Raw genomic sequence first — 13,753 nt, forward strand, 5'->3', positions numbered from 1 at the left:
CGTTCACAAAAACATATTGGTGCCTATCACTAGGGTAAGATTGCAAGAACTGAAGGGAGTAAGTAACCTCTGACTACAGTATTGCAGTTACTTCTGACCTTTTAAAGAAGTGGTCTGGATCAATATCCTCCAAGTTCTTCAGTATTTTATGTTTCCATGAGATCAGCCCTCTCATGTCTGGTTTGCAGTGTTGTTAGTCCTGTGGTCCTAAACTGTTCCTGGTATTAGAGTCAACTTAGTTCAGAACGATTTTAGTCGCCCGGTATTGAACTTTCTCCACAGCAGATTTCTTTCTGAAGACGAGGTCTCCATGCTTTGATTGTGGGGGCGCACCAGAGATTTATACAGTTGTACAACTATCTTATTTTCGTTAAAGTCTAAATATCGTTTGCCTATTCCTAGAATTTGGTTTGCTTTTTTAACCCCAGTTCCCACTTGTTGTGCAACTTTCACTGATTGGGAGTGAAGGATATTGATTGGTGGATTCTGACTCCAAGGTCATTTTACAAAATACAAAATACAAACAAAATTCAGCTGCTTGGAACAAAAGTTCCTAAGCAGCTGAATCTAAAACAACAAAAACTAGGACTTTGCATTTTCGATATTATCCGGAATAGGACAAAATGGACAAAGAAGAGCTGTAGCCTCAAAAACAAGCAGTCATAGACTCAAGCTAAGCAAACGAAGAAGTCGGACAAACACAATTAGAAAGTTCTCTTTTTGCAAACAGAGTGGTTGATGTCTGGGACAAATTAAGTGAGAAAGTGGTGGAAGCCAACACCTTCAGAAGTTTCAAAACGTCATGTGATAAAGTACTGGGAAGACGGGGTACTTTATCACACACACTCATTATCCTTAAATTTACAACCAGACGTACTAGACTCATACGCGCTAAATTTAATCAAAGAAACTTGAGCTAGGTTGTTCTAGAAGCAGGTCCCTGCCGGTGGAGGGGCCACCGGGGGCTGCGCTCCATCCTTCTTACCCAAGGATCAATGATTTTATACCGACTTTTGTAGCCTGCAGCTCTTGGCTTCATTTGTAGCGAATTTTCTTTAAGCCCCCTGTTCATCGTGGTTTATACAAATATATTTAAGTCAATTATAATTTTTTTATCAAAATTGCAAAGTCATTGTTCTTCAAGCTGAGTTAATAAGTATATATATATATATATATATATATATATATATATATATATATATATATATATATATATATATATATATATATATATATATATATATTTATTTATTTATTTATTTATTCTAGGCTAATTGAAACACCTAGAGACCCTAGAGCCGCCAGTTTCCTCTTTCAGCACCTTAGTGTGGCGATACAGAGAGGAAACGCACATTGCATCCATTGTTCCTGCCTGCCACCTGAGGAGTTGGAGGAACTCGACAACCTAGCTGTGACAACTAGCCTTGTACCTTGCATGTAACCAGTGTTGTAACCCTTTTTGTGTAATGAAGTTTTAAATAAAATAAAATGACCAAATATACAAAATATAGGAGTGGGAGAAGACAATATGTGAGTGCATGCGGGAACGTGTCCCACAAGGCTCCCCAGGATGTTACATACAGTATAGTCTTTTTCGAGTCTATGGGTCCCTAGGTGGTACCCCTATCTATCTATCTATCTATCTATCTATCTATCTATCTATCTATCTATCTATCTATCTATCTATCTATCTATCTATCTATCTATCTATCTATCTATTATTATTGATTTTAAGTATAGCGAAGGGTAACTGTGGTAAATCTTTAAGGTAATTTGAAAAACATAGTATGGATAGTTCGAGGCATTTTTTTTCTACAGAAAGAATGGGGGATCTTTGTCAGAAAGGAATGAATGTTATAATTGTTGTTATTACATGTAATTGATGAGATAATTGTGGTGAGAGGAGGCTAATTAGGACCTGGATGGCGGTAAGGTCCTTACTGGGTGGTGGACCCTTGTGTGGAGGTGGGACCTAGGAGTAGGGCCCAGTGGAGGTGGGACCTAGGAGGAGGGCCCAGTGGAGGTGGGTCAATGGCAAGTGGGGGGTACCAGTGAGAAGGCATATTGTGGGATCTTAGCAGTGGAATAGGTGGCTGGTGTGGAGGCGGGGCTTGAGGTAGGAGGGGCTATGGGAGGCGTGTCCAAGGGGATGGGAGAATGATGCTGGCGACACCGTCATGCTGCTCCCCGTCGCCCCACCCTCAGCCTCTGCTGCTGCTGCTGCTGCTGCTGCTCCCCGCCGCACCTCAGCCGCTCCCCCAGCCCGTGCCACACGTGCTACAACCACCACCAACACTGTAAGTAACTCATATCCTGTAGTGATACAAAGAGCTACACCTTGAGCGTAGAGCGTTGTACGGGGAGGGAGACGGGGGCGACTGTATCTATTGTTGTTATATATCTTAAGAGAGAGAGAGAGATCATGTGCAGGCAAATTGCAGCGTAATTGGCACCACCCAAGAAATCAATATATTTTTGGTCTAGAATCAATGAGGTTATTCAAGTTTAACGTCACAATACGAGTACAGTACCTTAATGGACATAACACACACACACGTCACATATTGAATTGTAAGCTGTTATAAAATTCGTCACATATTGTTTGACTTACATAATTATATATACTGTACTGTATGTATATATAATGATACAGTATTATCGTTATGTTGTTAATTTTTGAAGACCCCATTGATTACACCTGTTCACTTCATGGTACTGTTATTTAGCTGTTAAGGTCACTAGGCGAGTACAGACATTGATCATCTTCAATGGGTTAGATATCACAGACATTTTGTTTATTGGCAATTTGCACATTGCTTGTTTAGGGCAGGCTGCTTATAACCCATTGATCCATCGTTCTTTTCTTGGTGGAGTGAGACGTTTGGGTACACTTCCCTATGCCTGTTACCTCTGTTCACTTAGCAATCAGTTAGGTAGTTACAGGGAACAGCCAGTAAGGTAGTTACAGGAAGCAGTCAGTAAGGTAGTTACAGGAAGCAGTCAGTAAGGTAGTTACAGGGAGTGGTCAGTAAGGTAGCTTCAGTCTTGTGGGGGTTGCATCATGAGAGTCAGATATTGGCTTAGGGAGACCTCGAAAACTCTAATAAGCTTCCATTCCTTGGCAGTGGGAACTCACATTATGTGTTGAGTGGGGTTGAAGTATTGTATGATCAAATCGTACACCAGAACTTTGCAAAGTCTGTTTTTCGAATTGCTTAAATTGAACATAAAATGTGGTTAGGTATGGTTGGGTTAGGTTGGGCAGGATTAAGGGGTTGGGTTAGGTTAGGTAGGTTTTAAAATCCATTGGCAAACCGTCTTGCGTATGAAGGTTTAGGCTAGGTAGTAGTATAGGTTCGAAATTTCATATATTAACTATCAGCTGTAGGGTAACTTTGGCAATGAAATGAAATCAGATAAATGAAAGAAATTTGACAGATATTTTCCCTCAAAAATATTGTGACAAGGAGTATTTACCAGAATTTACCGGAGGGCCACTATGAGGACAAGAAGTCGACAGCTTGTCAATGGTCCCAAAAAAATTCGGCAGTGTTTTGACATTTATGGCTTTGGTAGGTAGGTGGTTCCATGGGGTTTATAACCCTATGAATGAAAGAGAATTTCCTGTCCTATATTGTGGAAACCATTGTTCTTTGTGTTACATCTGACCTTTTGAAGAGGCTGTCTGGAAGGCTGTCTGGATCAATATACTTCAGATTATTCAGTATTTTAAATGTTTCAATGAGATCAACCCTGTCATGTGTGGTTTGCAGTGTTGTTAGCCCAGTGGCTTTCAACCATCCCTGGTATGTGAGTCAACTTACTTCTGGAATTATTTTTATTGCCCGGTGTTGAACTTTCTCCAAAGCAGCTATGTTTTTCTGAAGATGAAGTCTCCATGCTTGGATACAATAATCCAAATGGGGCACACCAGAGATTTATACAGTTGAATAATGACGTTCTTTTCCTTAAAGTCAAAGGTATGCTTGATTATTCCTGGGGTTTGGTTAGCTTTTTCTACTGCCAGTCTCACATGTTGTGCAACTTTCAGTGAATGATGGATTCCAACTCCATGGTCCCTTTCTTCATCAATCTGCTGTAAAGTAATGTTAATTTGGTAGTTGTTATGTGGATTGTTATGCCCCACACGCAGGGTCTTCTTCCCCACTCCTTCCTTTCCCTGGGGTAAAGTTTGATCTGTTGCCTGTAGATTCATCCTGTATCTTTTTCATTCTCCTCTGGTTGTGTTGTCTTTGACAGATTGTGATCCATATGTTTGAAGGAGGGAATCCCTGGGTTTCTTGCCAGTTCCTAGCTTTTGCATGCCTGGACCCTTCAAGGGTTTTCCCTGCTTTTTTCCTGTGTAACATGTTCCTTAGGTTGCCCCGAAGCCTTGTCTAGGTTTCCTGGCTTCTCTGGTTGGGGATCTCCTAGGTATTTTCCTCTTTTCTTCAGGTTGTGTGGTCATGGTTCTCACGGCTTCTGCTTTGGTTCCCAGCTGTTTTCTATAGCAGGGCCTATGTCATAGTTGGTGGCTGCCGTTCTTTTCTTTTCTGGATACGTGGTGTAGGCCAGTGCTTGTGCTGGCTTTGCCTGCCCCATTAGTTTTTGGGTATTGTCTGTTCATCCTCCAGGGATTTTGCCAAATTGAGACTGGCACATTTGGGTTTGTACTAAGTTTCCTTACACTCTTGGACAGTGCTTGGTGTTCAGTGCCTGATATCCTATACTGTATTCTGATTTCCTGGAATTTTGGGTTGATGGGCTGTGAGCTGCCTCTCCCTTCTGTGATGGTTCATTTACTTGTGTTGGATAAACCCTTGCACTGCTCACATGTTAAATGTGAGCAGTGCAATAGAATGTGTGCTATTGTACATAGCACACATTTTGCCTGGAAATATATTTACCCAATTTACCTGAGGGCCACTAGGCCTCAACTGTTTATTCAGCCACTAGGATGATAACCACCCATCACCCATAGGTAATATCCCTGTGGGGTGAAAAAGCATCTCCTGTTCTCCGTCCTAGGAGTGACTACCTTGACTCAGGGACTACCATGTATGCTGTTGTTAGAAGTTCAATAGCTCTTAGTATGGCCGCCCTACATGTTCACACACCAGATGGTTGTGTGCTATATATGGTCCTCATTTTCCTACTAAGGCCCTAGAAGGGAGGTGAGGGACTCAGGATTTTTTTCAAGATTGGGGATGGTTACTGGAGGTCTGAGGAAGCAAATGTGAGCCCTGTGTATGTATGGGAATTTGAAGTTTTATGATAGGCCTAAAACCCTGGTTGTGGTGTGCAGTGCTGGGGTTAAGGTGGGGTTAAGGCTTGGTCTTCGTGGACTTGTGGTTCCCATAGCTTGATGGGATTGTGCAGCTAGGCTTCCTGCAGAATCAAACATGTAATTATTGTACGAGTCTAGTATTAAAAATTTTTTTGTAGGCGATTAATGAATTTAAAATATTTTTGTTAAAATTCATTACATTTAAATAGGGTAGCCCATGAACTATGGATACATTAAATTATCTGGTGTTTACTGTATTCTGGAAATGTAATTATTTTGGCATAATTAATATTTACATTGTATTATAGATTTCACAATTAAATTTTTTTTCCTTTGCCAGATATTATTGAGGACTATTAAAGCCTTCAAGTATGAGCAGTAGTGAAAGTGACGATGACTCACTTCAGCTGTCAGCCCAGACAATGGGTGCATTATTGGAGTTTTATAAGGAGCAAGAAGAAAGAAAAGATAAGCTTCGGCAGATTGAAGAGGGTGACATTCCAGATTTTTTTGAAGAAAATTGGGTAGGAATAATGTACAGTAATTCATTTGTAATTTCTATATATCAGCACCTATTTATAAATGACTTCAGAAGGCAACATATAAAATATTAATACAGATACAATACAGATACAGTACTCACTCTAATAAAGTTCTAAAATTACTGTAGCAAAAGACATGAGGTTTCACTATACAGTATATTGTTTTCTGAAAAATTTACTCAGTTTTTAACTTCATATTCTTTTTAATTTACTGTTATATGAAAACTATTGCTGTATAATAGCTATTTTCAGGTATCTCTAGATAAACGTTTGCCATGGAAAAGGGTGTTGATTACATTCAATGCTTGATTTATGTTTTCCAGAATATGAGTCAGTTTTGGTATTCAGAAGAGACTGCAACAAGTTTGGCAGAAGAGTGCATAAGGGCTGCTGGTTGTAATGGCTCCATTGCCTGTGTTTGTTCACCAACACTCTACAGAAAGCTGAGGAAAATGGATCACAATTGCTCCTGTAAGTTTCAGTTATTAAATGTAGATATTCTTCACAATATTAACTTAACATTTAGATATTCTTAATAATTTTAACTCTAGCCTGTTAAATCTTACTCTGAAGCAAGGGGTCTTCAAATTTGTTAGTACAAGGGCCACATTATATATTTTACACATTTTTGTGGGCTAAAGAAAACAAAATTAGTTTTATAAATGAATGAAGAAGTTTTATTTGGATCTTTTTTTTGGTAATCAAAATGATACGATTTGGAACAAAGGAGAAATGTCTCTGAAGCCTCCTACACACTAACACTAGTAACATGGCACTAGTAAACTAGCAACGTAACACTAGTAAATGGCATGGGTGAGGTTAACATTGAATGATGATGGTTTGAGGACCTTAAAGCATATGATGCAAATGACTGAAAATGATGGTTTGCCAGAGTGACAACACTCTGGCTTGATTTCATATGTGAAGGAGCGTGGTGGACAGGAAATGAACATGTCAACTGTCTGACTACGTGGTTGAGAAAAATTAAAGAGAAATAATTCTGTTACTTACATAAATATACACAAAGTTGCTATGGGCCGGATAAAATATTGTGACGGGCCTGATGTGGCCCGTAGTTTCGAGACCCTTGCTCTAAAGAAACTGTAATATCCACATTACAGTAGTGTGTCTAGAGAGAGAATGAGCAATTGGGCAGCTGTTCCAAACCACATAAAGATCGCAGCCTCTAATTTGGTCATTTGAACTATCCAATAAGGATAGTATTGTTTGTATTGGGGCTTATCTTTAAAAGTTTCTACAATACTTACCATAGATGGCCTCTCAAGCACCTGAGGTATCAGCTTGGACAGGCGTATTTGGTGTGGTTAGATAAGGTTTTCTAGGGGGGAGCCTGTCGGCTGCCTGAAGCTATCTGAACAGACATACTACTTTATTAGTTTAGGTCATCAGTCACAGGAGTTCTTTTCCCTACCAGGGACCATGAGCCAGAATCTGGCCCCCTCAGAGAGGTGCAAGGAGCAATGGCATATGAGCACTTTACATTTAAAGTGCCCAACCCTTTCTGGGTTGGGCACCCAGAAAGACAGGCAAACTAAAACAAACAACTAGTTGTTAAAGTGCGACCTACAGCCAGAAAGAGCAAAGAAATTCCTGCTAAAAGAAAATAAACTAGCAACCCTACACTCATCTAGTATTCCCACTCGTTAATGTATCTTCCCCCCCCTAAAAAGGGGGAGGGGGAGCCGGCCGCCCACCATCTCGGTTTTTGACCTGATGAACTTTCGGTTGATTCAGTCACCTCTGGCCTTAAGTTCCTATGCTGGATTTTGCCCTGTGTGGCTGTACCAGCTGTGTGTGTGGTGTGGTGGCCAGGTGTTCTTGTATTTGGAGCTGCATGCACCTAAGGCACTTTTCCCTAGGTGCTCCCTAGGTGCTTCCTGTAGGGCTGACACACCCTCAGGCCCTGAAAAACTTGTGGACTTGGTTGGTAACATGGATCCGTCAGAGTCCACTCTCTCCTTGTGCGAAGTTAACGGTTGTTCGTCGCCCCTGCCTCAGGGAGACGATCACCCCTTCTGCCTCTACTATGCTGCCTGTTGGGTCGATGACACCTAAGACCTGTAGTCTTGCTTCTGTTTACCCATTCCTCGTCTGCAGATAATAGGATTCAAGCGACAGCGGCGTTGTGAGCTGTTTCAATTATATAATAGTCAAAGTAGTATTTTAAATTTTTTGGCAAATTCTTAAAAGTCTTTAAAACACTTGAAAGCATTGGTAATGTCTTAGAGAAGATTACTATGTGGTCACTTTCTAAGGGTAGCGTGTCAAAATAGGCAAACGTTTTTAATATATGTAAAATTACCAGTTGGAACCCAATTAGTATGTGAATTTGTTAGTTACTGTTTGTAGTTCTACCAGTATATGTAAAATTGCTGTGCGAAACAATACTAGTAGTGTACCTGTATATGTAAATTTACTAATTCAGTACTAACTATAAAGTCAAATGCAAAGGATAAGTATTTTAGGATATTTCTCAATGTTAAAAATTAGTACAAGATAAAAAATACTGTAATGTGCATATGAAAAATCAGAATGAAGAAAATACAAGAGAATTGTCAATGTTGCCACATGTCAGGTACAGTATTGTATTGTATTTTGTACAAATAGTTTAATGTTTATACAGCATATTAATCCATTTTATTTGGTAAAACTCATAAATCATTTTATTTTTTTTCAGTAAAACTTTTGGAATATGATACAAGATTTGCTGTTTTCAAGGAAGATTTTATCTTGTACGATTTCAAGAACCCTTTAGAAGTTCCTCGAGATTTATTTGAAAATTTTGATGTTATTGTAGCTGATCCTCCATATCTGTCTGAAGACTGTCTTACTAAAACTGCTGTCACTGTAAAGTATTTAATGAAACCGAATGGTAAAATTATTGTGTGTACAGGATCGGTGATGGAGGAACTAGCAGGCCGGTTATTAGGAGTTAATAAGTGTCAATTTCAAATTAAGCATGTTAATAGTCTTAGTAATCCTTTTTGGTGCTATGCAAATTATAACCTTGATTCTCATTGTAAAATTGACTTATGAATAAATATTGGAACTCTTTGTTTATGCTGCTAAAATGTAAAACTACAGTATTGATACGACTTTTTCTCATGTTAAAATTTTGTTGTTGGTGAATTGCATAATGTCAGTCACTAGTTTAGTTTTAAAATTATTGCAGCTTAAGCAACCCTCTACATTTCATCATTAACACTTGTGTTTTGCTATCTGAATATTCTTTACATTTTGTTATAAAATAATTATAATCATTTTGTTTTAATTTAAATTTTATACCTTTGGAATTAGTGAATCTTCATTACTACAAAGTAGAAACCAAAGAAACTTATCAGGGAGGAGGAGAAATGGCAATTACTGTGTAAAAGACGAGACAACTGCCCAAGAGTTACGGCCAGTTACCAACATGGCAGGACGAGGCTCAGGGACATTAACCAAATACTGGACTGCCAAGACCTGTTAGTTACACCCGCTTGACTCTGTCACTTAATGGAATAATGTCCTGCTCACTTTTATCCACTGCGGTGTCCCACTTACAGTCTGGCACCTTGTCGATTGCCCGGATTTTTGGATTATTTAAGTGTCATGATTTCGTAATGTCCTCAAGGGTGGTTTTGTTAGAATCTTTGAATTCCATACCTTTGATATCATTCACCTTATATTTTCATAATGGCAACTTGAGTGATATTTACTGCCTTTTGAATATCTTGTGGCACAGATGATGACATGCATCTGTATAATTAATGCCTTTTTTTTTTTTTAGAAATGGGACAAATGCTGATAGCCTCCTCAGCGGAAGTGTCCGTATGTTCATTTAAGGTAATACAAATATAGCTGGGAACCCAGCAGAACTTACCTGTCTTAAATCTGCTAGAGATAAGAAATAGCCACTATTGAATTTCGACTACAGTACCACAGAATGCATAAGGTTAAATGATTTCAAGTGCCACAGGGCACTGCGGAACATTGATCCCTGAAATCGACACATCATCAATAGGAATGTTGATGTCGGGAAAGCAGTTGATGAAGTGTATTGGTGTTGATAAGGTCATCTGATGCCTGGCACATAGGTTTAAACTAACTAAACAAAGCTGCCAAAGAAATATAAGAAAATTCACTTTCGCAAACAGTGGTAGGAGGTTGGAACAAGTTGAGAAGGTGGTAGAGGCCAAAACAGTTATTAGCTTCAAAGCATTAAATGAAAGTGCTGGGAAGATGGAACACCACGAGCATAGCTCTCATACTGTAACTACACTTAGGTAATTATATATCATGCTCACTAATAATATCAATCTTCATTTGATAACATTTTGGCCTCATGTACACAAAATATCTTAAATGCAACTAACAAGATGGTACACCAGGGTGTGGCGAGTAAGCGAGCCTGCTAAACCTTTAATTTGCTAGATTCCCATTATTTTCACGCATAAAGAATATACTGTAACTTATTGTGTGGGTTAGCACATAGTGGTCAACTCATTAATGGCTTGGCTGTCATATTACATATGAAAGGTGCATCATGGGAAATGGAAGTCTCCCTTATATATAATTTTTTTTATTTGCTGTTGTTTGAATGCACAACAAATTAACTATTCCTTTAAATAATAATTTTCAAATTAATAACTACCCATGATACTTATAATAAATATTTCTGAAACTTAATAGATAATTTGGCACATGCCTTAAATTATTACAAAACACATCATTGCATTAATATTTATTATAATAATTTTCAGGTCCATATACAGAATTATCATATGTACAAAAGTTCCATACATAAATTGTACTTGTAGGCATGGATTAAAACTTTAGATAACAAATATCCACTGTTCAATAAAAAAAAATTACTTTCATATACACATGAATACATAATTTTTAAAAAATGCAAAAAGGCCCTATCAAAATAGTAATCTTTGCAGAAAACAAAATTATGTACACTTTAACCTAAGGTGATAATATATGCATAATTATTCACTAGGCTAATCACAGGTGTTAATGTGCCGCTTGCAACAAATATGACATGGATTAACATGACCAGCTGGAGATAACTAAAGAGTATTATGAATATTAAGGAATGGATAATTTCCTTCACCAGAAAAGAGCCTATTTTAATGTTTCAAACCAGAAAAAAAAATTTGGTAGCATTAATCTCTACCAATAACTGATGAACACTTTTCATTTCAGATTCAAAACAAATTTGTTCTACTACATTATTTTAAAGCACATGAGAACAGCTTTGGGCTGTTAATATTTACACACTCTTAACAAATCTAAAAAAGTAACCAACAGGACTATTACCAGTACAAATAATATCCAAGATAATTGTTGTTCAAAGCACAAAATTGTGCAAAATTATAGAAAAAAACTTTAATGATGATTCAAGACAGTATGAATAACTTTACAGATGAAATGTGGGTATTTATGTATAGTGAATGATGATAGTGTAGGCAAATAAGGGTGAAGGTAGTGCAGGGTGTTGAGTGCACAGTTAGCAGGAAACATGCCAATCACCATTATCTGGCACAGTTAATGTATTCCTAACTATTTGTAGAAGTGTTTTCTCTTCTTCAGGATTGTCTTTATTGACACTGCTTTTCTTGTTTTTCCTCCCACAACATATCTTCACACTTATTCAACTTATTTAGCATGTCACTTTCTGCTTCCTCAGCTTCATTCTTAATGCTGTCACCATTTTCTTCAACTTTGCCATTTTCAAATACGTAATTACCAATCAAACTGCCTTCAGTGATATCTCCTTCTAAGACCTTATCACTATTTACATTGGCTGATTCCACTTCTAAAATTTTAGTGTCTATTTCTTCTGAAATCAAACTAGAATTGCCTTTCTCCTGGCCTTCTATGAGCAACCTTTCAGCAGCACTTTTGAGCAACAAAGCAGAGTTAGAATTATGACTACTAGCAGGCTTATTCTCTGAGAAAGGGTTTTCAGTTTCCAAATTCTCAGCAGAAGTGCATTTGTCAGCATCACTATTATCTTTGTTTTCAGTTTCCAAATTCTTAGCAGAAGTGCATTTGTCAGGATCACTATTATCTTTAAGTTCAAGCATTATATGCTGCTCATCAATTTGAGGATGATCCTGTGCAGAACTTATGTCTTTAAATTTATTAACCAGTAAGTGACTACTACTTACCTTCCCAGGAGTGTGTGATTGAACTAGAATCATACTTGTTTTCGATGTGAAGCTGTTTATCATTTCCATTCCATGCTTCACAAGCAGCACTCGAATCAATGTTCTTTATCTTTTTGGACAGAATCTCCCCTTTAGGAAAGGAATTTCTTCGCCTTGTCCCAGGTTTGCCATTGGATTTGCACTCCAGTTCTCTTTTGAGAATGCTACTACGTTTGAGAACTTCAACCTCCGTTTTCTGAAGTCCAGAACGTTTAATATCATAAATGAAATCTTTTTGTTCTACACTTCGTCTTAATCTTTGTGGTCTTTCAAATCTTCCTTCCTCATCCTCATAAAACTGATTACTATTACTGGTAGAATCTGGTTGACCCCTGAGAGGATAGTGTTTTATATTTGGACTGCCTTTTATCTGTTTGGATTCACTTACTGTATTATTAATTTCATAACTTATACTTATTTCACTTAAATCGTTGTTTAAACTGGTACCTGAAACTTGGATTAGCTTGCTTCCATCATGGATTGACTCATTTACACATGACTCCTCTAAATTCATCTTGCTTAAATAATTGTGTGAACCAAAGATTGAAGTTTCTGCTACACCAGGTTGTAAAAGATTTCCACTATCAACTTCTAATATAGATTTTGCACTCTCCATGGAAGGCTCCGGCTTATCAGAAGAGCTTTTATTTATAATTTTTGTGTCACCCTTAAATTCAAGAACATTTTTGCTGTCATATACAGTTTCTGTCTCTGTGGCTGGCAGGTCTGGCATTTCATTAGAAATATCATCTTCAGCATTTGACATATTTAAAGACTTTTTACATACCAAAGTCGGTCTAATGTCTTCTACTGTTGCATCGTTTTTTTCTATGGAATTTCTTGTATCATTTAAGAGGCCAATAGAAAGTCTGTCTGAAGATGCTGAAGTGCTTCTTGACCGTGACCCATGACTCTCTAACTCGTCTGCATCTGAAGAAATTGAAGTGTCATCTTCACTGACTAAAAAATATTTCAAGGGACCAAAACTTTCATCATCTAATATCATGGATCCAGCTGTATGCTCATTAGCTTTATGGTCACTGATGCAATGACGAACAGATTCGTACTTATGATAGCTTCTAAACTTGCATTGTTTACAGGCAAATCGTGTCCAACTAAAGTGTTGAGATGCATGGCGCTTTAGTGTTGTTACTGTTTGATATCGTTTCTCGCAAGGAATACACGTTAGACGTGTCATGTTGCAGAACTCGCTCATCATCATTTCAATTTTGCGTTGATTTTCTTTTTCTTGTTCTTTAGGAATTTCAGGAACTTTAAATGTTATTTGATTGTGTGGGTTTTCCTCAAGATAATTAGCCATGTTAGAACTATGAAGTTTCATAGTCTTTTTGTAATCCTTTCTGATTTGTATTGCTATCTTTTTCTCGGGTGTCTCAGAACGTAATCGAGGATTGAGAGGATTTTCTTGAAGAATGTCAGGTCTCATTTGCAGAAGAGAGCAGAATTTGTCATGTGATATCAAAGCCGATGCTGTCATGAACCTTCGGTTACATTTCACACAACGATGCTCTGGTAAACATACACTGCCGAAATCATCTCTCTGAAACAAACAGAACTAACTTTTAATATTTGTATGCATATGCAAGCACAGTACTGTACTGTACTGTACTGTACTCATTAGTAGTGACACCTAAAGCCTTATATATTTTTCTTATTGATACCAGGGTTGGTGAAGAAATATTACG

The 13,753-nt window shown here is 37.8% G+C and overlaps 2 protein-coding genes across 2 annotated transcripts in view; one reads left to right on the forward strand and one right to left on the reverse strand.

Annotated features, from left to right (window-relative positions):
* The first annotated feature begins 1,983 nt into the window (after positions 1–1,983).
* Positions 1,984–9,110, forward strand: LOC123759392 (EEF1A lysine methyltransferase 1). Its single transcript, XM_045744380.2, has 4 exons — positions 1,984–2,297; positions 5,628–5,811; positions 6,153–6,300; positions 8,528–9,110. Exons 2-4 carry the CDS (start codon positions 5,659–5,661, stop codon positions 8,884–8,886), a joined length of 660 nt encoding a protein of 219 aa, XP_045600336.1. The 5' UTR covers positions 1,984–2,297; positions 5,628–5,658; the 3' UTR covers positions 8,887–9,110.
* A 1,451-nt stretch (positions 9,111–10,561) lies between these two features.
* LOC123759389 (serine-rich adhesin for platelets) overlaps positions 10,562–13,753 on the reverse strand; it is a 55,042-nt gene continuing 51,850 nt past the window's right edge. Inside the window, 1 exon segment of the mRNA XM_045744370.2 lies at positions 10,562–13,608. The gene's annotated coding sequence lies outside the window, so the exon portion shown is untranslated.

This window comes from Procambarus clarkii, chromosome 32 (assembly GCF_040958095.1).
Source record: "Procambarus clarkii isolate CNS0578487 chromosome 32, FALCON_Pclarkii_2.0, whole genome shotgun sequence".
In the NCBI taxonomy this organism is placed as follows: domain Eukaryota; kingdom Metazoa; phylum Arthropoda; class Malacostraca; order Decapoda; family Cambaridae; genus Procambarus; species Procambarus clarkii.